Source organism: Hyperoodon ampullatus, assembly GCF_949752795.1.
Source record: "Hyperoodon ampullatus genome assembly, chromosome: 7".
Taxonomy (NCBI): Eukaryota; Metazoa; Chordata; class Mammalia; order Artiodactyla; family Ziphiidae; genus Hyperoodon; species Hyperoodon ampullatus.
The window spans coordinates 47,556,350-47,581,557 of NC_136920.1; the positions used below are offsets into that span (position 1 = coordinate 47,556,350).

The 25,208-nt window shown below is 35.7% G+C and overlaps 1 protein-coding gene across 4 annotated transcripts in view; it reads left to right on the top strand.

Moving 5' to 3' along the window:
- PICALM (phosphatidylinositol binding clathrin assembly protein) overlaps window positions 1-21,635 on the top strand; it is a gene marked incomplete at its 3' end in the record, with an annotated part of 103,628 nt that extends 81,993 nt beyond the window's left edge. For 2 of the 4 annotated variants that reach the window (XM_079708180.1, XM_079708181.1), the window contains 8 exons: window positions 855-962; window positions 2,507-2,638; window positions 2,731-2,761; window positions 2,942-3,041; window positions 6,812-6,835; window positions 8,224-8,283; window positions 9,776-9,880; window positions 21,543-21,635. In XM_079708180.1, the coding sequence (XP_079564306.1) occupies window positions 855-962; window positions 2,507-2,638; window positions 2,731-2,761; window positions 2,942-3,041; window positions 6,812-6,835; window positions 8,224-8,283; window positions 9,776-9,880; window positions 21,543-21,635 (653 nt within the window). The remainder of the gene's footprint in view (window positions 1-854; window positions 963-2,506; window positions 2,639-2,730; window positions 2,762-2,941; window positions 3,042-6,811; window positions 6,836-8,223; window positions 8,284-9,775; window positions 9,881-21,542) is intronic. The other 2 variants (XM_079708183.1, XM_079708182.1) reach the window with 2 other exon arrangements.
- Window positions 21,636-25,208: the final 3,573 nt, after the last annotated feature.

Consider the following 25,208-nt stretch of genomic DNA (forward strand, 5'->3'; position numbering starts at 1 on the left):
ATCTTAACGTTTACCTCGCATTGCCTGGTTTCAGCAGCATGAGCTGGGTGTCTGTTGGCTTATTGCCACTACCATCAGTGTAACATGGACAGGAAAGAATAAATTTTCTGGTGTTTCAGAGCAGTTAGGTAAATGAGTATATTTGATTATACATGTCAGCTCCACTTTTGGAAGTAGTTAAGTTGAAGTTAGAGGGTGGTTGGGTGTTGAAAATAGTCTGTTTTTTGTTTTTTTTTTAATATTCAGAACACATCTGGACACAAGCGGGGGTCATAAGGATTAGTGGGTTATAACTTTCAGAATCCTGTCACTTCTCAAATTAACTTAAACCATATAGCTTTTGATTAACCACTGAAGGAAGGAAGGGAGAAAGGAAGGAAGGAGAGAGAAATATGGAAGGTGAGTAGGTAGAGGGAGAAAGACTTGGGGGATACTAAGTAGACTCATATGTTTTTAAAGCACCACAGAATACTTACTTTATTCCCAAATGATCCCTTAAATTAAATTTGGCTTCATGCAAAATCCTAGAATTTTAGATGTTTTTGGTTTTTTACCATCAGCTTACAAGTTTAAGGTAAAAAATAAGCAAAAAATGTTATTTCTGTAATGAAACAAACTAGTAGTTCAACTTCACTTGCTCTTTTGTTAGTTTTCTTAGTCAGTGGGATGATTTTGTTTTGGAAAATGTAATCACAAGAGATGTGGTAGTCTAGGAAGCATTTTGCTTGAAAGGTTGGCTTTGTTTTTTGTTGTGGGAATTTACTGCTTTTTCCGTTCTATTGTCATCATTATTAAAGAGCTGTAGACGTAGAGTTATTAAAGAATTGAGCTTTTTCCATTTTGGTTTTTCTTAGGATTCACTCCTTCTCCAGTTGCACAGCCACATCCTTCAGCTGGCCTTAATGTTGACTTTGAATCTGTGTTTGGAAATAAATCTACCAACATTATTGTAGATTCTGGGGGTAAGAAAAAATTGCTTTATTAACATTGCTATAATGTTCTAGTTTAGAGTCTGTGTAAGGACAGGTAATGGTCCTTTTAACATGTGTAAATAGATGAAATTGGGGTAGCCAAAGAAGTGGTCCCTCTTCCCCCAGCCACTAGAAGAAAGCTTCAAGGGACTGTTAGCCTTTACTCTTTTCTTAGTGGCAATTTTGAATCTGGATAGATTTTGTTTCTCCCAGAGCTATTAAATAAGAGAGAAAAAAAGAGATTTTACTCAGATTAGACTGCTAAATTGCTAGTGACTCTGTGTAGAATGCTGTACCTTTTACTCTAATTTTTACCTTTACTGAAATGAAATTGGCTTTTTTGAAAACTAGGAAAATATGACCTGTGGTACCTTGACTTGTTGAGGCAGTCTGTGTAATGAACAGCTAGAATAATTAAATATCAGAGTTGTGGGTTCAGGGGCTTTTTATTGTTTTATAGTATGCTTGTTTAGTCATCTTAAGAGAACTTTATAAATCTGTAGAGTTGAGTTTCCATTTAACATCTTGGTAATTTGAAGTTTTGTAAAGATGAGTTCCTATAAAGTTGGCACCAAATTATATTCTTAATCATGGGGTAGTAAGTGTAGTAATTAAACTCAAGCCATTTAAAGAAATATATTGAGGTGTTGTTAATTTTATAATATACAATTAGTTATCATAAGTATACATACAAAAGTAAGAAGCAAACTTATAAAGAATGTGTATGGACTAGGAATTTATTTTTTTCTGTGCACTAGTAGGTCTTATAATTATATTTTTTGATGCATTTGACTTTTTCCTCTTGAGTTTATCTTGCTGGGGAAAAGGATAAAGGAAATAGAAACCAATTGTTACTATTTTATAAACCCCCGTTTTTGGTCACTTTCTTTTTCATATTCTCTAGTATTTCTGGGTTGTGCCGTTTAGTCCTTTGGTGGTTTGTTGATTGGATTTGTTTTACCTTCTACCGTTTGGTAGAGAACCTTAAGGGATTTTATTTTATTTATTTAGTTATTTTTATTTTTAAGCAGTGTTCTACTTTACTAGATAGTTTTATGCAGTTTGAGTGTAGTTTAGCTATTTCTTATGTATAATTTAGGCTAGCTGTTTTTAGACAGGAAAAGAGATACCTAATGGTTCATTTTCACTTGCTTCTAATATACTGTTTTACATATACCTTACATTCTCCACTTTGAAGAGTATAAAAAGGTCTATAAAATATTATTTCTTAAAAGGAACTTTTTTTTCAAAGTTAGAGATATATTTTTTACCTGTATTACTTCAGGTATAAGTGAGTCTTCAGAAAATTTTGTCAGCTGAGGGGAAGGATTAATTCCATTCCCTTCTCTTTCACAGAGAAGGGATTTGAAATGGTGGATTTCTCCTTTTTCCACTTAAGAGCATTTATTAGTGCCCATTTTCCTGGAGGACTTCTCCAGTAAACAAACGAGGAGAAAAGGCAGAGACCTCCTTTAGAAAGCTGTAGCACCATAAAGTTCCTTACAAATCCTATTTCGTCTGTTTGTAACTTTAAGGCTTTGATGAACTAGGTGGACTTCTCAAACCAACAGTGGCCTCTCAGAACCAGAGTCTTCCTGTTGCCAAACTCCCACCTAACAAGTTAGTATCTGATGACTTGGATTCATCCTTAGCCAACCTTGTTGGCAGTAAGTATTTTTTGTATTCTTTAATCTTTAAAATAAGTTGTTTTATAAAAATTAGTCTAGTTTTTAAATGCTTTCTTTTTCTCCTGTCCTAGATCTTGGCATTGGAAATGGAACCACTAAGAAGTGAGTGTTTTATTTGTATTCTTTCCCTGTGTGCCATTTAGAGGTTGATTAGGCTTTCCTCTCAAGAAAGTATATGTAGAGATGTCATCTGCATCTTAAATGCTCTGTTCAAGCTAAATGTATAGTAAAGAAACTTCATAATTACACACACTTAATATTCTCACTCATATTTATTTAAAGTGATGTAAATTGGAGTCAGCCAGGTGAAAAGAAGCTAACTGGAGGATCTAACTGGCAACCAAAGGTTGCACCAACAACTGCTTGGAGTGCTGCAACAATGGTGAGTTGGAAAAGCTCATTCTAACATGAATGATATAGGTAAATGTGTAACATGAAAATATTTTTAAAATAGTGATAAGGCATAAGTGGAAAGATTGTTATCAAGTTTTAGAAATATAAGTAATTTGTATTTCTTTTAAAGGAAGCTTGGTTGACTATGTTTGCCAGGTACATTTTAGTAGCTAGCATTTATTTAAAGGTTACTTTGTGTCAGGCATCATTCTAACAAATAATATGTGGTTTTGTTTTATATAATCCTCAAATTAACCTTACACGGTAGTAACTATTATTATCCCAGTTTTACAGATGAGGAAATGAAAACACAGGGTTATTAAGTAATAAGCCCAGATCACAGAGATTGGGCGGGTTTTTAGAACCCAGGCAGCCTTACCTCAGAGCATATTCTCTTAATCACTATTCTCTACTGCTGGTTTCAAATCTATTATTTATTTATCTACAATAAACAAATAACCTTAACACTAAACCCGTTGCTAGATTCACACACATACACATATTTCCCCCAACAATGGCTCAGTGTTCACTAATGCAGGGGTCCCCAACGCCTGGGGCCAGAGACCATTACAGGTCCGCTGCCTGTTAGGAACTGGGCCACACAGCAGGAGGTGAGTGGCGGGCAAGTGAGCGGAGTTTCATCTGCCGCTCCCCATCGCTCGCATTACCGCCTGAGCCATTCTCTCCCCGCTCCGCTCCTCCACCCGAGGAAAAATTGTGTTCCCTGAAACCCGTCCCTGGTGCCAAAAAGGTTGGGGACTGCTGCACTGATGGTGCAGTGTTCACTAATTTAGTGTTCTGGTGACTTTAAGAATATAAGTGCAGCAAATAAGAATCAACTATATAAATTATATGACAGTATTAACAAAAGCCAAGCAAGTATAGTTTTAATTGAGTATGCCTATACAAGTACACATCTCACATAGATTATAATCTTAAATCCCAAAACAAAAAAACTCATTCTAGTGGATTATATATTTTTTTATTTCACAAAAGAGAAAAGGAGTGCCAGAGGTGTTAAGTGACTTGCCTGAGGCATCCCCACTAATAGGTGCCTGAATTGAGAGACTCTCCCTATCCAGCTGGCCCCAGAGCCAGAGCTTCTTGCAGTACACTACACTGTTCCCTACTTCTCCATCTTCTGGCCATCTTCATGTCAGAGCTGAAACAAGGCACAGCCCCACCTTGTTTGACCTCAGCTGGGAATGAATGCATCTGGTGACAAATTTTTCACCACTTTGCGCACATATGTGAATGACTTCAAAAGCACCACAAGTATTGATTTTAGGATTACAAATAAATTTCAGTGCTTAGCAAGTTTGCAAATACAGAATCCATGAGTAATGAAAATTAATTGTATATGATAATTAATGAGTTAGCATCTAGTACTGAAGAAGTTCTAATGGTTTTAATTAATATAAGGTATGGTCGTCCCACAGTAGTTTTGTCGCCGTACCCCATCCTTGGTCAGCTGCTGTTTTACCAATCCAGTAAGTCTCCCTGGGTCGGAGCAAACCAATTTCTTTTGGCAGAAAAATTTGAAACATGCTTTCTTGCAACAGTGTGTGCTAATAAGCAGCATTTGATTACACAAGCCACACATTGTATCCTTTCTGTTGTTGTTAGAGACCCCCGTTATCCTTTTTTTTCCATTTATTATTTTTTTTATTGGAGTATAGTTGCCTTACAATGTTGTGTTAGTTTCTGCCGTACAGCAAAGTGAATCAGCCACACGTATACATATATCCCCATTTGCCCACTTTTTTTTAATATACCTTCAGGGGCATTAGTTCTTTTTTTTAAAGTTTTTTTCATTTTATTTATTTATTTATTTTTTACATCTTTATTGGGTTATAATTGCTTTACAATGTTGTGTTAGTTTCTGCTGTACAACAAAGTGAATCAGCTATATGTATACCTATATCCCCTCCCTCTTGAGTCTCCCTCCCACCCTCCCATCCCACCCTGTAGGTCCTTACAAAGCACCTAGCTGATCTCCCCACATTATCCTTGTTATAGCTACTTTTTGTTATTAAATCTCTTCCAGAGCACTGTGCTGTTGCTGTTTCCTTGGGTTAATTGTATGCTAAAATTAATAGGGCTGAGCTAAAAATAGTGTGCTGTTAAAAGTTTTACATGACATTAAAGAGTTTTATTAGTTTCAGTCTTCATTAATGGAAAATAATATTGAAACTTAGCCACCTTTTTATTATTTATTTATTATTATTTTTTTTTTTACTTTTTAAAAAAATTTATTTATTTACTTTTGGCTGTGTTGGGTCTTCGTTTCTGTGCAAGGGCTTTCTCTAGTTGCGGCAAGCAGGGGCCACTCTTCATCGTGGTGCTCCGGCCTCTCACTATCGCGGCCTCTCTTGTTGCGGAGCACAGGCTCCAGACGCGCAGGCTCAGTAGCTGTGGCTCACGGGCCCAGTTGCTCCACGGCATGTGGGATCTTCCCAGACCAGGGCTCGAACCCGTGTCCCCTGCATTAGCAGGCAGATTCTCAACCACTGCGCTACCAGGGAAGCCCTAGCCACCTTTTTAAATCAGTACTTTTTCTCTGGTAGTGGTCACTACCGTCACCAATAATAAAACCTTGCATTTAAATAGTTTACATTTTTACACACACACACACACACACACACACACACACACACTATCCTGAGTCTGTAAATAGTGCACTCTTGGAGGAGTTTGAGCAGCTGTTGTCCCAACTGTAAGGATAAAGTTATGCAATTTTTTTTTTCTCTCAAGTGCAAAGCAACTAGAAAGCAGATTTAAATTGAAATCCATCCCTTCTGACTCGGAATCCAGTGTTTTTCCCACTCTAACACACCTCTCTGACTAGGGATGGCAGGAGGTTAGGTTAGTAGATGTTACAGCCTCAGGAGTGAATTATACATTGATAATATATGAGGAATGATATAAATCCAAATGATGATATAAAAATACAATGAATATTTTCTTATTTTGTATTTCTTATTTTGTATTAAATTAGTATTAATCTGTATGAAGTATTAGAAGTTTGCAAATAACACTTGACTTAAGATTGTTAGCATGTAATAGGCATCTAACCATAGATATTGCATCTTTATCTTAGTCAGTGGGATGGTGCTGTGTTGTATATGGTAAGGTATATCATCTCTTAAGGATTTTGTTAAAACATTTGTATGTATGTGTTTTATAGAGGTTCTTTTTAATGACTAACATTTAGGGCTAGTGATGTGATTCACTACTTAGATAAACTGCTGCTTTTGACATTTCTTTACATTTCTAACCTTTTAATTAATCCTTAAACACTGTCAAGGTTTTTAAATTTTTTTAAATTTTAAACGTTCATTGATGTTTTATTAAAATATATAATGATGTCACACTACCAACTCTTTTCATTACTGTTTGCTTTTTTTCTGTGGTAGACATTATGCAATGCAACCCTGTTTATGGGATGCACTGAATTTTGCACTGTTGATGCTACTGATAGATTTTATGTTTTGATGACACTTGTAAAACTATTCGATGACACTCAATAAACTATTATGTAAGTAAGGTGATGATGCCAAAGACTAAATTTCCCTTGTCAACCTTGATAGTGTTTTAGTATAGATGTTCTTCCATTAGATACTGGAAATACAAGGGATTTTAGGTAGTTAATGAATGTTCATGTGAACTAAAATGCTCTCTATGTATTTTCTGTTGTGTAAGTACTTGTTCTAATCCAGTGTTATTGCATTATGTAATTGTTCTCCCTGGGAAAAACAGAATGGCATGCATTTTCCACAATACGTAAGTGACCAAAAACTAGCCTTTTTTGCAATAAATTGGCATGCTGTTAACCAATGCTGTAGCAGAATCTCATAACCTTCTAGCTATTACTTGTTTTCACATTCAGATTTTCGATGTGCCAAAAATTCTTCCTAGCATCTACTGATTTTGTGGGTTTGTTGCAGAATTGATTCTGATGGTGGCATGGGAAATATAAATTTTTTTTTCTTGCTTAATATTCTGCCATTTGCTGCCAGATGGCTGGGTGTCTGTGTCTGTATCTGTGCTGCCACTATGCACTTGATGACTTCTGAATGAAGGGAAATGTTGATTGTGGTAATGTTGAAAATAACAATTGCATGAAATCTTACAGGCTTCTGCTGAACTTGGCAGTTTGTCTACTGCTCTTGCAGCTCTTGGTTTTTAAGTAGGGAGAGACCAATAAGTCCTACATGCTCACCCAAATACTAAACTTGTAACTGTTCACTTTAGTTATGCTTCATTTAACTTCTCCATGTGTATGTTCAAATTGCCATATAATTTGTTGTTTTTTTTTCATGTTTTAGCAGTGTTATTGGTCTTTCACCTGTATTCAGCTTCAGTTTTTATTATAAGATAACACACACAGGGAATGTTGTTAAGACAGCAGATATATCTAAAATGATTCTGTGCTGAGATTGTATATTTTGAGTTAAAGTGGGAGGAGGAAGGGACCTTAAACATCTTAGTGGTAGATGGCTCTTTTAGAACTTAAAGCATAAACAGACTTAAAAATGTATTGCTTTTCCAAATTAGTGCTTTGCAGAAGATAGTTTAAATAATTTATGGAATAAATTAGAAGGAATACTAGTATACATACTCTATGTAAGAACTTGTGCTTCTTAGAAATAGTCATACTCCAATAGTGGTTTGAAATCTTTGGAGTTATTTGAAAAGAGTGAATGAGGTCCTTAGAAACTAATTTTTTGGAAGATCAGATTGTTCATTGATTTGGGATCTTTTTTTTTTTTGCTCAAAAAATGAAGTACCTAGGAAAACATTCAGTAATGCTACTTTTTGAGGCATACATTTTTTATGTTAGTGATAGACTTTAAATTTTAGAACTTTGAGTATATTTAAAAATCTGAATATTTTTAAAGCTTGTAAAAGCACATTGAAATCTTAGATCACTGTTGTATCTAACTTTAAATGGTATTTTTTCTTTCTGATAATTCTGCTTTTCTGCTAATTTCAGGACACTTTTTTTCATTGAGCTTTAATTGACGCAATTATTAACGAACACAAATGTCATATTTAATCACAGCTGTCTTAGCAATTCTTTTTAGTGGAACTGCAGCTATTAATTCCTTGAACTCTGTTGACATACATGAGTTATACTTCCTTGTTTATTTTTTCTTTCATCATGTCAGGCACCCCCTGTAATGGCCTATCCTGCTACTACACCAACAGGCATGATAGGATATGGAATCGTAAGTATTTTTCCCAACACAGGTTTTTGAAAATAGGTTGACTCACAATTAAAATGCATTTATTTCCCAACTTAACTGAAAAGAGAACTTAGTGCCACATATATCCTTAACGCCTAACACAGAACCTTGCACCACAGCATAGGTTTCATAAGTATTTCTAGAATAGTCATTATACAACAGATACTATTTATTAAAGTTCACTGTATCTACTTGGCTTATTTTTCCTCTCATAAGTTTGCTAAGCATTTTATACTTCATTATGAACTCATTTAAACATTAATGTTAATTCCAAGTCTTTGTTGCTGTGACCTTACATTAATACCAGTGAGGTCTTATAACCTGAATACCACTCTAGGGGAAGGGGGGAATTAATATTTCTTGAATAGTGTAGGGGTAAATTTATTTTAGTAAAGGCCGCAGAAATTTTCCTATGACATGAGTGGGATAGTACAGAAACAGTCCTTAAACCTTTAAGCTGCCCACAACCCACATTCTAGACTGCCCTTACTCTCCCAACTCTCTTAATACATAGACTCACATAAATAAGAAATGAAGGTAGTGGCTTCAGCCCACCATACACTTGGCAGAACTGTTGCTGTTGGGAGGCATCACTCCATACGTTGGTATTGCTACTGTGGCTGCTTCTGCTACTTCTTCATTTATTATACATCTGTAGCTCTTTTCCTGCATATGAAGAAGTTTCACAGCTTTTGGATTAGTAGTCATTACATAAAAAAGGTGTCTGCACAAAAAACTCAAAATGAATCTCTCACTACAAATAGGAGTCATCCTAAAAGGCTAAATAGAACTTGCAGAAAGATAAGGCTTTAGAATATAGCATTTTAACCAAAATAATATGGTGGTCAGTGTGTACTCTATTTTGTCACTTACGTTAATTATATACCATGGAGTGGTAATTTTTAAAGAGATGGTTGGTTGAGATTTATTTTCAATTATTTAAGAATGAACTAACCTCTTTGTGTGTAATTTAAGCCTTTTGGTTTTCCCTAAAAATGCCTGAAGTAAAATGAAAGAACCATTGGGAGTAAACTTCTTCAAACAGTCAACTATTTTCCCTTGTGCTTATTTGCATAATGGCATAAGAACTTGATTTGATATACAAAGGCAGTTTTCTTTGAAATGTCTTAGCCATTTTATAGTTTCAAGTTTCCCATGTCTAAAGCTGGCAAATTTGGAAATATTTTTGGTCTAAATTATTTTGTCTGTTTATCATAGTTTGAATTTTGCAACTCATGTAGAAAAAGTTGAGCTTTTTGCAAACTTTAAAAGAGCACATTAAAGACTTTCCATATAAAAAAATACTCTTAAAAATTTGTAGCTGTCAGTCTTATTTGCATTTACAGATATTTTCCCTTTGAGTTACTACAGAAGTACTAGTACTGTTCATCCCTGTCATCCTTCTTGTTTACTTACTCATAATAAGGAAAATGTGAGTTAACATCCTTTAACTTGACATTTTTTGTTTTTTTAGCCTCCTCAAATGGGAAGTGTACCTGTAATGACACAACCAACCTTAATATACAGCCAGCCTGTCATGAGACCACCAAACCCTTTTGGCCCTGTATCAGGAGCACAGGTACTAATTAACATGCTACACGTAACTGTTTTAATGTGCTTGATGTGGAAGAAATATAATAACAAAAAATCCTTTTATACAACTTGAGAAGCAGGTTATTAGCATTTTTTCCCCTTCATTGTGGATGTTATTTTCTTCGCATATCTTTCTCATCTAAGAGTTTTTAGGAATATTGATTATTTGGAAAGAAAGGATAAGCAGATTACAAATATTAAAGATGGAAAATTCTTGATAACTTACAGTTGGTGGGTCCAGAGGATGGTTTTTCTGAGGTTAAGGAGCCTTTTTTCTGATAATAATTCTGACATGCTCTCCTTTGTGGGCATTAGAAACCTTGAACTCAGAACTCAGTGCCTTGGCTTGAATGGTGCTACAGTAAAGGTGTTGCCTTTGAGATGTTTGTGAAACTTGACAAGTCTTCAAAAGTTGGGAATGCTGTTTTTTCATTAGATAACTTCCTGCTGCTAAAGATCATATTAAAAAGCAAACCCCCCGAAAAGGGCAAAAAAGCTTGAAATGCCATGCTGACCTAATGTCTTCACAGGAAAGACTTTCCTCTTCAAATGTTTCTAAGGCCTTCTTCCAGTTCAAGAAAATTCACCTAAATATTCACTCTTTCTTTTTCATCTCATTGTTAGCATCAGGGGAGTCTGTTTTTTTTCTGAAAAAAGCTTCTCATTCTGGTTAGAAGAGGAGATATGAAGTTTCTCTGTTATTTACTTCTCTGGCGGCATACTATGGAATGAGATCCTTGTAAAGTGATAGGACAGCTTGTCCTTCTATATCTGTGGCTGTGCTCATATCGTTTAACAGTTAGAATTAATGACATGTGATTGTTAAAGTACACCTTTCTTGGCTTCTGATGCCAACTGATTGGTTACTTTATGTGTTTAATGCTATTTGAAAACATTCATGGGAGCGTTTGGTAATGGACTTACTCCTTTTCCACTTGAATGGATATAAGTATTACACTTGCCAGTGCATACAGTGTTACATTGCCAAAATTATTTGTATTGATCCAGTTAAAGTTCTATCTCAGAAACAGAATATACTGTTACCTTAACCTTGGTTGCTGCCTGACAGTTTCCAAGCACTTTCACATACATTATCTCATCTTATTCTCGAAATAATCTTTAAGGTAGATGGGCCTAGGATCACTATTGTCATCATCCTTTATCTTTATAGGTAAAGAAAGTTGAGACTTGGAAAGGTTCTTCAACTAAATAAGTGGTGAGATGCAGCTTAGCTCCCAGAATCCTTGATTCCTGGTCGAGTGCTCATTTGTGCCACACTGCCTCTCTACTAGTGCAACTCAGCCCCTGTGGCCACTACAGTAGTACTGTCTTCCTTTTGTCAGCAGCGAAGCACTCTGCTAATTCCTTGGGTTTCCTGTTGTATTATAAACTATATTTATGTATTTGGGATATAACTACTGTAGTTGTCAAGAGCATCCTATACAATTTTGGATAATACTTTTAACCTTGAAACATTTTATATGAGGTGTTTTTTTTTTAATATGGTAAAAAAAAATCTTAGTAAAAAATCTACCTTTAAAAAAATTGCTGGCCCCCTGGCATGTGTTCTTAACACAGATTTTATATCCTGTTTCTTTTTGAAATCCATGTAGCTTTCACTGAAACACCAAAAAAAGTGCAAGAATTTCCAAGTTCTTTAAATGAAAGAGTGATAGAACTGCCTTTTTCTAATTATACCAGAAGAGAAGAGAATGAGAATATTAAGGTAATAAGTTTCTAGTTGAGAAATCAAATTTGAAGCAAGTACTTAATTTTAAATATTACTGATTGAGAAAAGCCTGTGAAGGAAGGAAATTGATAACTAGGAAAAGAAAATCAGGTGTCAGTAAAGTGGCTCAAAGAGGCTTTGGCTTCTCCTTACGCAGTTATTTGAATCAGTTGAAAGTCAGAATCTTAAGTTTTATAATGTTACTTTTAATTCCTTTTCCCCCTTTGTTTTCCATATGTCTTGTCATAAAGTCCCACTAATTGTTCCTCTGCTATTATTAGCTCCACCCTTCTTGCAGTCTATATCCTTTGCCCAGATTGGAACTTTTCTTGCCTTTCTAATTTAATCCATTTTGTAGATACTGGAGTAAACTTTTATAGGCAGCATTTGTATCATCTCCATATTCAAAAATCTGAGGAGACTAATATAACTGAAATGTAAGGCTTTCCTTCTGTCATAAAAACTACCTCACAAAATCTCCCTCTTTGTAAGAATAATAATGAATAAACAGAATATTCAGCTTCTTCAATTCCCATGCCTTTATAACTCTCAGTAAGTATCCAGTATTCTTCTGCTGTTTGTCTTTTCCAGAAGTCCTTTGTCTGTCATAAAGTGCATTTACTCTTTACTCTATCTTAGTCATGTCTTGTCCCTTTTCAGTTCTTCTGAGATCTGAAGTTCTTTTCCTTATTCTGCATTATTTTTCTTTATAGAACTTACCACTACTTGACATCTGTTTGTCCATCAGTCTATCCATTTGTCCGTTCATCCATCCATCCATCTGATCTAGCAAGAGGCTAGATTGTAACCCTCATAGAGGCAGGCTTATATGTGGCTTGTTTACTTCTGTGTTCATGGTTCCTAAAACAGTGCCTGATTCATAATAGTTTTTGAACATTATTTGTCAAACAAGTGAATTTGGTTGAAAACTTACCTTTACCATTTCATAACTTACTCTGCTTCTCATTGGTATATCTTTTTACTTATAACCATTGTAATAATTTATAGCAGTGTTCAAAATTGGTTTAATTTCATGGCTAATAGACCATAAGTTAAAATGTTAGATGACTGTCACCTGAAGAATGAAGACACCTTTAATTTCATGATTGAATATTTTTAATCATTTAAAAATTAAACTATTTATCTTTGAAGTAGGAAAGACTTTCTCATGCTTGAGTATTTTAATGATTCTTAGCCAGTCCCTTGCATTAACTTTGTCCATCCAATGGTAGTAGTAACCAAAATAATTTTTCTTAATGAATTACCTTTTAATTGTTCTCTCATTGTTTTGCTCTTTTTTCAATAAAAATTCCTTGAGGCAGAGACGTCTCTTTGTACATTGTAAAGTAAATGATAGTTTAAATGTAAGTCAAATGCCATCAAAATAGAATCTTTTAATCAAATCCCAGTTCTCCAGCTCTTGTCAAAAGTCTTTTCCTTTTCCTTGAAGTATTTCTTTTGGGAGCCATTACTTACCAAAGGCGTAACTTGTAGCTCCTGGTCTCTTGCCTACTTACCATTGAACCAAGTTAATATTCTTGAGAGTACCTCAACCCTCCCACATATATTTATCATATTACCATTAGTGAGGTATTTCAAACAATGTGTTGTGTGTTCTAAATTATATCTAGATTACTCTTAGTGCTGTGTTAGGGCCTGCTAGTGAGAAAGTAGCTAATACCTTCCACATGACTGTTAGCTCAGACTTTTTGTTCTTTAGGAAATGGTCTTCAGGATAGCTTTAATCTAATAGACTACACTGTAATGTTGAAATTATGCCTCCCTATACACCTATACACTTCTTCTGTTCTGTTCCCATTTTTTGTGCTGGCTTATTCTGTATTTTTTAAGATATTTTTAACACAACTATTAGATGCTTAAAGATGGGTATTATGTTCTTGTGTTTCATGCCTAACATTGTAGCTTTTTTTTTTTTTTAAATGTTTTACATGAGTGCATCTTTCTAGGTGTTTGACTACATGGAAAACACTAGATACCTATGGTTAATGCTTTTTTTTCTCTTCTGTGCTTCCTCACACTATTTGATTGCCTGTTACCGGTTACTAATGTGTTTATTAACTTGGGGAGAGTGGGGACTCTTAATGCCCTCTCACTCATGCTTTGTATAAATCTTACTGGTACTTACTGGTATATAAATTGAAATGTCCATTGCTGGTCAATATTTTATAAACTCATTCTGCATTGCAATATGCAGCTATTATGTTACTAAGCATGAAGACAGTTAACCTAGTTAGTTTCGCTTTTTTTAAGTTACTGTGACGTGAACTAACATTCTCTTAATGAATGTTTATAAGACAGTTTAGATGTTGAAGATTTTTGAGGGGGAAGGTTGTGTTTATTATGTTCTTATCACTTATTTATATGAGAAACTCAAACTGATCCCTTATCTGTTTTCCCAAAAGCAATATGAAAACCATAGTAGAGTGTTACATTTGGGGATTTAATTTTTTAAATAAGCATATTAAAAGTTTTATTGTTTTCTTGATTGGTATTGGGGGGCTTTGAGGGTTTTTTTTAATGGAGGATGTGGCTAAAGATGTAAAATGGCTGCTGGGTTTTGTTTGTATTGGCCAAATTTAAATAAGTATGACATCAGTTAAGTGTCTGAAAGGACACAATGGCTAGTTGTGAGTGCTTTTTACCGATCTAAATGGGGGCACTGTTGGCTTTGGACATTGGAATAATTCAAGTCTTACCAAAAAAAAAAAAAAAAAGCCTTTTTAATGACTTTCCTGTGTATAAGAACTAATAGCTCTCTTTGCTTTTAGGCTTAGTTTAGTTTTTTTTTGTTTTTTTTACTTTCTTGGTATGTTAACTGGGTGTTGGCAGTGCCTCTCTGTCAGCTGATCTCAGCTGCATTTCTGTGAAGGCGTTTTGCCTTGTCAGCAGTGTGTTGTGCTCATTCATCCTTGCTTAGTAGAAGATCCCATGAGGGGATTTACTTTGGGAATTGGGATTTAGGGCTATAGGTGAGAATGTTTCTGCAGTCCCCTGGACACACCCAAATCAGTCAAAACAAAAATTCGAGGAGTCCCGTCTGCTTACCATTATTGTTAATAAGACAACATGTACGACCAGGCCTTTTCACTGGATTTTTGCTGAGAACATTTTTTCTAAAAGGTGGAAATCTAATTCTTGTTTTAAACGAAACTTAGAACATATTCATAAAATCTTGGGTGACTGTGAAGTTCTACAAAATCTTCATGATGAACATCAGTGATTGTGTACAGCACTGTGAATATAGAAAGCACACAGGTGTATTAACTGTCTAACATTTACTAGAGAAGTCCTTTTTAAAAAATTATTTCTCTACTCTTAAACTTTTTTCTGTACATTAAAATATAGCCATGAATTCTAGCTGAGTTGAGATTGAGATAGCAGATTTTAGAGAGAAAGCAAAGCACCAGCCTTGGAGTCAGCAGATCTGCTTTCGAGTCTGTTATTAGTGTCCTGGGGCTGCTGTAACAAAGTGTACCACAGACTCGATTTCTTGAAACAACAGGAATTTAATCTCTCACAGTTCTGGAGACTTAAAGTCCGAAAACAAGGTGTCAGTAGGGCCATGCTGCTTCTGAATTCTCTAGAGGAGGATCCTTCCTTGCCGCTTCCAGCTTTTGGTAGCCCCAGTCATTCCTTGACTTAGAGCTGCAGCACTTCAGTCTCTGCCTCTTTCACATGGCGTCCTCCTTGTATCTCTGTCTTCACATGGCCTTTCCCTCTTTTTACAAAGACATCAGTCATTGGACTAGGGCCCAGCCTAATGACCTTGTCATAACTTGATTACAACTGCAGAGACCCTATTTCCAAATAAGGTCACATTCATAAGTACATTCATAGGGGTCAGGGCTTCAGCATATCTTTTTAGGGGATACAGTTCAACAGACTCTCAGCTCGACTCCTCACTAACCAGGTGTTTCAGAGAAAGTTGTCTACGTAACTTTGATGAGTCTCAGTTTCTTTATCTATAGAATGGTGATTTTTTTACCTTGTGTACTTTATAAGTTTGTTGAAAGGTCCAAATAAAAATATTTGTAATTCACTTAGGAATGTGGATGTTTATGTTTTTTTATTGATGATTATAAGGAACCTTTTTTGTCTTTAGAAGAAAATGTTACAAGGTTGTCCTATTTTCAGAAATTGTTTCTATTCCATGAGGCGTCCCTATTCCCAACTTCTGATTTATAATAATACAGTTTATATTTCTTCCCATGTGTTACAAATTATCTTTATTGTAAATATAATAATTCATAGTTCATTATTTTGAAACCTTAATCATGACTCACTATTATCTCATGACATCAGATAAAAACTCATAGAGAACCACAGGCTAGGGTGGTCACTGGGGTGTGGGGATGGGGCAGGCTGGGTGAGCACGGTCTGCATTAGGGCCTGAATCATCCACATGAGGTGTAGACGCTGGACATTGTTTATAGGAACCCAACACACCGCTCTTGAGGACTCTGTCAGCAGCACCAGAATTGGCTCATCATTTGTGGAGGTGGTGTTACCCTAAAGTACCAAGCTTTATTTTTTAGTAATTAAAATCTTTATTTGGTCCAATTTAATACAGTTTATAAGTCTCTTTTTGTGTGGAGGGGCAAACCTCTTTTGAAAATGTCTCAGTCTAAGGAACTCTGTCTTAGACATTTTTAGTGGAAGCCCAATAGATAAATCAGGTAAAAGCAGGTAGCCTCAAGCTCATATATGGAACACAGTTTGGAAAATTTTTTTAACCAAACAAAAGTGCCATATTTTCAATAAACAGCAAATAAGTGGTGCATTGTAGGCACATGTAATTATTATTTTGTCTCCTTATGTACCAGTTGACATAAACCTTACAGCTTTTCATTTTCTTTGGTTTTCAAGGGGTAAGAGTCTAATATGAATGAGCAGTGAACATTTTATTCAAATAAGCTGAGTCAGTTTTCATGATTTCCATCCATCAAATGGAACTTTAAACAGACTTCTCTTACCCTTGCAAATACTTCTGATATACAGAAATGTTGTTTATTTTTGGCTTAGGTCAGTTAATAGTATTTCCTCCCATGAGTTTAGGAAATCTTCTGATCTATTTCCCTCTCTCCAATTTGGTCTTCTTTATTAACTCTTTGTCAGTTTAGGTTGCCATAATTCTAAGGAGATGACTTAGATGCCATTTTGGAATAATGTCACTCCTATGTTAATAGTTTTAAGTTATGTGGACTCTAGTAGTAGAGAGGTTTAGAAACAACATACATTCAAAGAAATCCTCTTAGGTCACTGTGTGGTGCCCCTAAGACAAGATGAAGTAGTGCTTTGAAGGTGACAGGAGTAAGGTTGGCATAACTTTGTGATGTTATTGATGGGCAGAAGCCCAAGATGGGTTGTGTTAAGCATAAACCCAAGAAGCAGTTATCAAAAGGCACTAGACTCAACGTACAGGACAGGCCCTCTACCTTATGCAGTAGAGAAAGAAGTCCTCTCTTTTAGCCATACTTCACAGAGGCAGCTGAGAATAGCATTATCTTTAGTATAAAATTTTGGAATGCAGCACTATATGTTTATATCCCTATGCATCTGGATTCAGTGGTCTGGCTGTGGTCTAACATTATTCAAAAACAACATACCTTTCTGTACTCAGTTTTATATCTGACATCTCTGAAGTCATATTAAGTAGGGCTGAGGTTTCTAAAATGTTTCCATTGCACAGCAATATCAGGAAAATATTCTTTAAGCATGTACCCTCAGTGTATTTATATTTATATATCCCTACAACAATATGTTATGTACATTAAATAACATGTAAAAATAGACATTTTAAAAGGGTAAAAATTAATCGGGAAGTTCTAGTACTTCTAATATCCGACTTTGGTGACCATTTTTATACAGAGCTTGTTTTATCACCAAAAAACATTTTAATTTAGCATGTTATAGAATGCTTATAATATGTGTAAGTCACTGCTAGTTGCTGAACAAGAGACAGGGAGAATATATTTCTTACATCTGAGGAGCCTAAAGGTGAGTATAATATGGAAGCACAAGTGACTGGTTGATGGTAAAATAAGAACTCTTGTAAGAGCAACACAGACAAGACAGAGTGGCTCCTAACATGTAAGACTAGATGAGCATTTGATTGTAGGTGGTAAGGAAGGTTGAACTAATATTTGAGTGACTAACATATGCCAGGGTGCTTTTTGTATATTTTAATCCTCAAGATAGCCATTAACGGGGATGTGGGTATTGGGTCTTGATGTTCTTAACCTCATTTTACAAAAGAGCCAGGATTAGATTCCTTTCCATCTTTCCATAAAACTGTGCTCTCTCTTGGGTTTCCCTGGTGGCACAGTGGTTGAGAGTCCGCCTGCCGATGCAGGGGACACGAGTTCGTGCCCCGGTCCGGGAAGATCCCACATGCCACAGAGCAGCTAGGCCGCTGAGCCTGCGCGTCCAGAGCCTGTGCTCTGCAACGGGAGAGGCCACAACAGTGAGAGAGGCCTGCGTACCGCAAAAAAAACTGTGCTCTCTCATCCCAGGCAAAGGAAATATACCCATTTTTTCCTAAGATGTTAACTTTGCTTCTTCAACAAAGACAAAATGAGTCTTTACAGCATTGCTATTTGCTATCCAGGCTTTTGGATGCAAATTCAAATGTAAAGATGTGGCAAAGGTGCTTCTTCTCTAAGAATTTTAAGCACAGCCAAGTTTGTCCTTAAATACCCAGTCTTTTATTCTCCCGTAAGCTTTCAATTGCACTAGGTTCACTTTCTGAGACTGATGCTATTTTCCTGTTCTAACATGAAATCTTCTTTCTTTGGTGTTGAATAGGAGTAGAATGAAGGAGTAACCATTTTTATTTATGGTCTTTAGTGTACTGATAGAATTCTTATTAAAAAATTCCTTTACTGTCCGTATGTTTGCTTTTTTATAAAGTTAACTTATGATTTCTGTACTCTTGTCTTTACTATACTAAACACACACTACAGCCAAAAAAAAATCTTTGCTCTGGAGATAAAAACAAAGGTTTTTGGTAACATTAGATTTTTTTTTTTTTCTATTTCAACTTTTTTTTTTTAAAGGTTGATTAGAGTGGCAGGAGGGGGTGAAGGAATGTCAACTGAGAGTTGCCATCATCAATTACATGTACATTTTAATATTTTTATTTATCTGTGACTCTTCTTTCACTGCTTCTCAGTATTTCATTTTCCTATAAAATGAGAAGACTTTAAGTGTGTCTGTATTAGACTAGTGAGACTGACTGCTTTGTTTAAATGGCATATTTAGTTGTGAGGTAGGTCGATTTAATTTGAACAAACTGATAGCTGTACTAATTTTTTAGCTCTGTGGGAATTTTGGTATAGAGAACATTACTTGAAATAAATGAGTGAAAGTCTTTTTCTTTTGTTTGGCGTGTGTGTGTGTGTGTGTGTGTGTGTGTGTGTGTGTGTGTTGGCATATTTGTAGTAGAATTTTACTGGAATGGTCAGTTACAATTTGTCTTATTACAGTGGCTTGTAAAATGTGGTGATTTTGTAATTAATGGTGGTCATTGGATTTTTTCTTTTTTTAAATTCCTTATCCTCCAGTACGTAGCAACCCTACGTGTTCTTTAATCTACTCCCAAGAATTATAAGTAAAGGAGGGTTAATGTGACTTTCTCAGGCTCTTTAAATCCTGCTGCTTCTCACCCACCAGGATCCTGTTGCTCCTTTGTGTACTTTGTTCTTCCTTCTTTCCTTGAGCATTAACTGGGCGACTGCAGTATATTTCCTTTCCTTCTGCTTCCTTATTTACTCGCTGAGCTGACTACCTTCTCACCAGTGCATGATGTGCCTATGCTTTGGTACAGGTGCCAGGAAGGGGTGGGGCCAGCTGGTGAAGAGCTGCTCCATGGCCCAGTCCTTGGCACTCTCTGCAGTCAGCCAGTCCAGTCTGGGCCAAGGTTTCATCTGCTTGAAATGGGTGTTGATTATATGAAACTTACTGCAGGGATATTAAGTCTTGTTTTCTCATGTTTTAATTTAGCTACATATTTTTTATAGGTATAAGACATATGTATGTGTTTATTTTGCCAATTTAACAGAATAGTAGAAGTATTAGTTAGAAACTAGCACTTCTTCCCTTAAGGAAAATTGATCCTCTTCAACATTGTTTTTAAGCCTCCAGGACTTTTCTCCAGCAGTATGCTCACATATGGAAAAGAACAGAATTCTGGTGTTCCATTTGACCATATTCTTCAGGGGCATTTTCCCCTGAGACTGTCAGGTCTTCAGACTGCTGCCCTCATGAAAATTTGATTTAAGAAGATGTTTTAGTGTGGGGCTCTCATGGGGGAGTGTTGATTTTGGATGCTTATCTATCTGCAGTAAGCAGCGGGTTTTTGTTGTTGTTGTTTTTTAACTTCAAATGAAAAAGAAAACCTGTTTTGGAGAAAAACCCAGTTAATCTTAAACTCCCTCCAGCTCAGGGATCACTTTACTTAAAATCATTTCATTTCTGAATGGTCATCCTGGTTGGTCTGAAAGGTGAGAAGGAAATGTCTTTCTAATTAAGTTGCACCTTATTCTGTCTCAGCACGTATGATACTTGCATCTCCAAACCCAGACCTGCTGTCCTGTCCTCCCATCTGTAGCTGCTTGTGTAATTCCATCAACTTTTCCATTGTCTCTTCCCATTGTCTTTGAACATTTATTTCTGAGAGGGTATGGATTAAGAAAATGACTCAACCACTAATATAAATGAAGATGATTTCTAAACCTGTAAATTAATCTTGGCATCCAAAACAACAAATTGCATATACTTGTGATGTAATATTTGTTGAAAACTCATTGGCTCTTCATTCTCTATAGTGCTTTTCTTAAGAAAATAAAAAGGTAGAAATGAGATCACTTTGACCCAGCAAAGACAGATTTTGAGCCTTGAAATCCTTTATAGGAATTCGAATGTTGAGGTATGAATTGAATCTATTTCTACTTAGTCTTAACTTTGATTTAATGCTCAGTTGAACATTCCTGTGCTTGCATGCCTCTGCAATCTGATGCAGGAGGAGGAAAAAATTAAAAGATTTGTTCCAAACTAAAATGGCTCATATTTGGTTTAAAATACTCTTAAAGTAGGCTCGGTGAAGGAGATACATATATGAAATGAACATCTTGGTACTTTAGGGATACTAAAGACATGTTTTGGAGTTCAACGGTCTGCTTGCCTTACTGTATATTCAAATTAAACAACAGGAGCAAATTCCAAGAATCAAGTGAATGTATTCTAACAGGAAGCTGAACCAAAGATCTTAAGTATTCCATGTATTCAGGGCAGTATGTGGGTAGTTGGACCAGATAACCTCTAAGCTCCTTCTGCCTCCCAGAGTATAAGCATCAGCTGTGGCATGTCCAGATAAACAGGCAGGAGACAACTCCATGTCAAAAAAGTGTGAACACTGAGAACAGGACTTTCCACCTCTTATGAGGAAGGAAGGAAAGGGTATTGCAGCTAGATGTGTTGGGTCTGGACTGAGGTCAGATTTGACACACCGTTTGACAGACAGCCTGGACACAGGAAGCCATTTTCTGTGGCTCACAATTAGGCCGTGGTTCCCGTCTTCCCCTCTCCCACACACACATACAATAAAAGTCTTAACCATGGGTCAGTTTATTTCGACCTTTTCGGGTAAAAGACTTTATTCCTTTGGAGTTCAGAAACAAGAATTTGTTTTCTGAAAAACACATGCCATTGGATACCCTTTAACTCGACGTGTGACTGAAACTTTTGTTTTAATAATTCCACCTTCTGCAAGGGCTGCCATTATATTTATTAAAGATGACAAAACAAAAACCACTTCTTCTTTCATTACATTTTCTGCTTTCATATTCTGTCATTCTGAGATCTTTTTTTCTTTCCCTCTCTCTGTCTTCTTTTCCCCCAGCTGTCGGCAGCATCCAGCCCCTCCAGTCACAGTCCTCACAGAGCTTCAGGAAAGGACCCTTTTGCAGAGCTCTCTTTGGAGGATTTCTTATAAATCACTTTAGGTATTGCTGCTTGTTGGGGGAGATGGGGACTTAAATATCAGTACTTTTAAAAATTACCAAACATTAAGCACAATTTACTCTTCTCCTTTGTTTCTTTAAAGGACTCTAGGTTCCCTCTCTTCCTCCTCCTCCTCTGTTCTTTAGGTGAAGAATAGATCAAGACAGGGCATAAGGACAAAGAACTTTTGGAAAATATCTTTAACATTATTAGAAGACGTGAAATCAAAGGACCATCTCACATATATACATATAAGCATCCACTGTGCACAGCAGATGGATGAGCTCAAACACCACCCGTTAAAAACTGGGTGTTTTATTTAGTCTTAAAAGATTTATAGAGAACAACACAATTTTACACACTGGATTCAAGCTTTATTAGGAGCATCTTTAGTTTTAATATAATGGCCAGGATTCATTGTGAAGAATTCATTTTAACAATTTCTTTAAAGGGTTATAGTTTTATGTATGCCTTTTTCATTTTAAAATAGTATTTTCCAAAAATACAGCTTATATATTTTTTTAAATTAAAGGCAAGTGAATGCTTAGTGCCCGTTTTGATAGAAAGATTCTGCTTTTGATCCACACTGCCTCTTTTCCTGGAAGACAATGTCATTTGTTCTTCTTGATGCCGTAGCCCCCTTCTGGATCTTTGAGAGTTTGTACTCTTCTGAGTTGACAACAGTTTATTAGCACATCTATTTCAGTAATGTCTTTGGATGCGCAGTTTAAAGGATAAAGATACCATGAGTGAAATATCTGAGTGACTAGTTGACACCCTATTGAAAAGTATTCTTTTGTAGATCTTTCAGATTTTGATTTATATTAGAAATTTTTAGTAAACATAATATTACTGTCTCCTTAATTATCTCTGATTTTATTATAATATTTGGAAATGATATTTCAGATTTTGCTTGTTGCCTAAAGGAGATTTTTATGTGGAATATTTGTGTTCATGGAGAGATTTTCTGAACTTGTCATGGAAAAATCATTCGTTCATCTTCTTTCTTCCCATATCCCTTGGTTTTTTAGTAATTAGATATTTAGAAGTTCCTGTAATTATGCTTCAAATATTGAGTTCTGGCTCATGATAAGCTGATAATACTGACTTCATTTTGTACTCAGGGTTTGTGATAAGTATGCCATGAACACTTCCAGGCAAGTTGAATAGTAAGAGGCACAAAGCATTTTTACTTATGAGAAGATATCCTACAATGCCGTGAATTAACTTACACTCTTTTTTTTCCCCCCAGATACAGTTTATGTAACTAGATGGAAGAGAATGGAATTATTCCAAAAAGACAAGTGCTCAAGCAGCAAATACTTACTTCCAGCAAAATCCAAACTGCTGTCTCTTAAACTCTCATTAGAATGCTACAGTAAACCAATGAAGGCCCATGAAGGAAATTGGGACTAGTCTATAGGAGAACGTATCAATACAGTTTATAAAGCCAAGAATTGCCATGAATTCAGACTGTCTTTTTGGTGACTAATTCTTCAGTTCTTTCATCTCCTATTAATACCCATAATCAGTAACCTACCAAGAAAAGCCCTTATTTGGAAAGAGTGAAATTTGTATTTGAAAAAGCTGCCTGGAGAGAAGAGCTGTGTCCTTTACTGTAATGCAACAGGACTCTTCTGGGGGGATCAAATCATAATTCTTAATTATGCAGTATCTTTCTTTTCTCCAGTCCTCACAGATACAGAAACAGTAACTAAAATTAACTTTTCTTTTTAAAAAATTATATATTCAGTTTGCAGTAGACATTCCTTAAGTATTTGTATTTATTTATGATTATCAATTTACATAACATTAATATTGTATCAAACCTCCTTATGAAAATGAGTATGGATGTACACAGTATGTTTGATTTTTATCCATAAGAATGAATCTGATTCAGAATGCTTTTCAGCTGACATACAGAGCACTAAATATTTTAAGGCAAGTCCATAGGTCTGAATCGCTTAAGAATTCTCAGTTTCTATGGGATTTAGGGAAGCATTATAAATGCATTAATCCTTATAGTCAATTCTGTGCCTAGGATTTTGCAAGGGAACAGTTCAGAGAACTGGGGAAAGCACTACATTTTAAATTCAGCATTAGTGCATTGGGAAGGAACTTTACTGCTTTGTGCTTGGCATGTCATTATTTTCCATTTGACATTAGGGCCTTTCCAAAATGAATGTGAGGAATTGCTTTCACTTCAAGACTTTCCTTCTTTTCAGTAAAACTCTAGGAGGTGTTATGGGGGGAGGGGAGGGGACAAAATCCTTGAACCTTTTATTTGGCTCATATGCCATGTTATGATCATGTACCTTTTAAATAAGGGGAAATAGTATCTTTAAAGTTAATGTCTAGCCAAGAGTTTAGTTAACGAAGAATTAAGCTGCACTGTTGATCGGTGCTTTGTGTAAATACATCTTAACATTTGGGTTGAGAGGGGCCTTAAGAAGGACAGTTTGTTGTAGGAAAGCAATTCTGTACATGAGTTAAGCATACTTGTTGCATTGTCTCTGCAGATTCTATTTTTGTTTACAATATTAAAATGTATGTTAGCAAAAATGGGTGGATTTTCAAATAAAATGCAGCTTCCACAAAACTTTTGTTATGGTATTCTGGTCTGAGGCACATTTACTTTTTTCCTCTTTTCTTTATCATTGGTATTATTATTTTTTGCTAATAAAAGTATACCCAAGTGATTATATTTGATGATTTAATAAAATGTAAAATTTATTTCTCTTTTAACTTAACTTCCAAAAAGCTTGATCTTGGTACTTTTGTTACCTTCTAGACACTGATAAACTGAACTACTTATTAAAACTGTTCATTTTTGTCTTTTGATCAGATGCCTTTGGTCAGGTAAGTTTAAGGGAGAAAATGCTTTGAATTTGACATATTGACGCATGTGATTATGTCTGCCAAAGAAACCTCTGACTGTATCGTGTTTCATGTTGAATAGTAAGTAGGATTCAGAGTACATGATAGAGGGACTAAAAGCTTTGCATTGATAAATGTCTGCATACTATTTGCCGTGGTTGGAAAAAATAGTCTTTAACCAATATACTTTGTTAATCTTACCACTTTTTAAGTTTCACTATTATTAAACCATTTTCATACAGACTGGAAAATGTACTTTTGTAAGTTAACTTCCTTAACATCATCACAGATTTTGATTTGTCTCTCCTGGTGGTGTTTGACTGGATGTTATATTTGAGGTCTATGGCTTGTTCCTTTTATACTACATTTTTTTTCAACATATTCAAGTTTGTGAAATCCTTCATAAACATTTCCATCTTATTGTTCAAACTTTTGGGCTTGTTGGGTTAGTATTATCCACATTTTACCCATTTTACAGATTGGAATAAGGAACTTGCTCAGGTTGACAAGCTAACAGACATTGGAGTCAGGTCTTTGTTTCATGGTCCATTGTTCTGTCTGTGCATAAACTGAAAAGGGAATTATTTCCCTCTGTGGTCTAGCCTGATGACCACTCTCTATTCTCAGATGGCCTTCTCCTGTGAAGCATACTTCCCACCTCCTGCTCTGATGTCCAGACATCATTGAC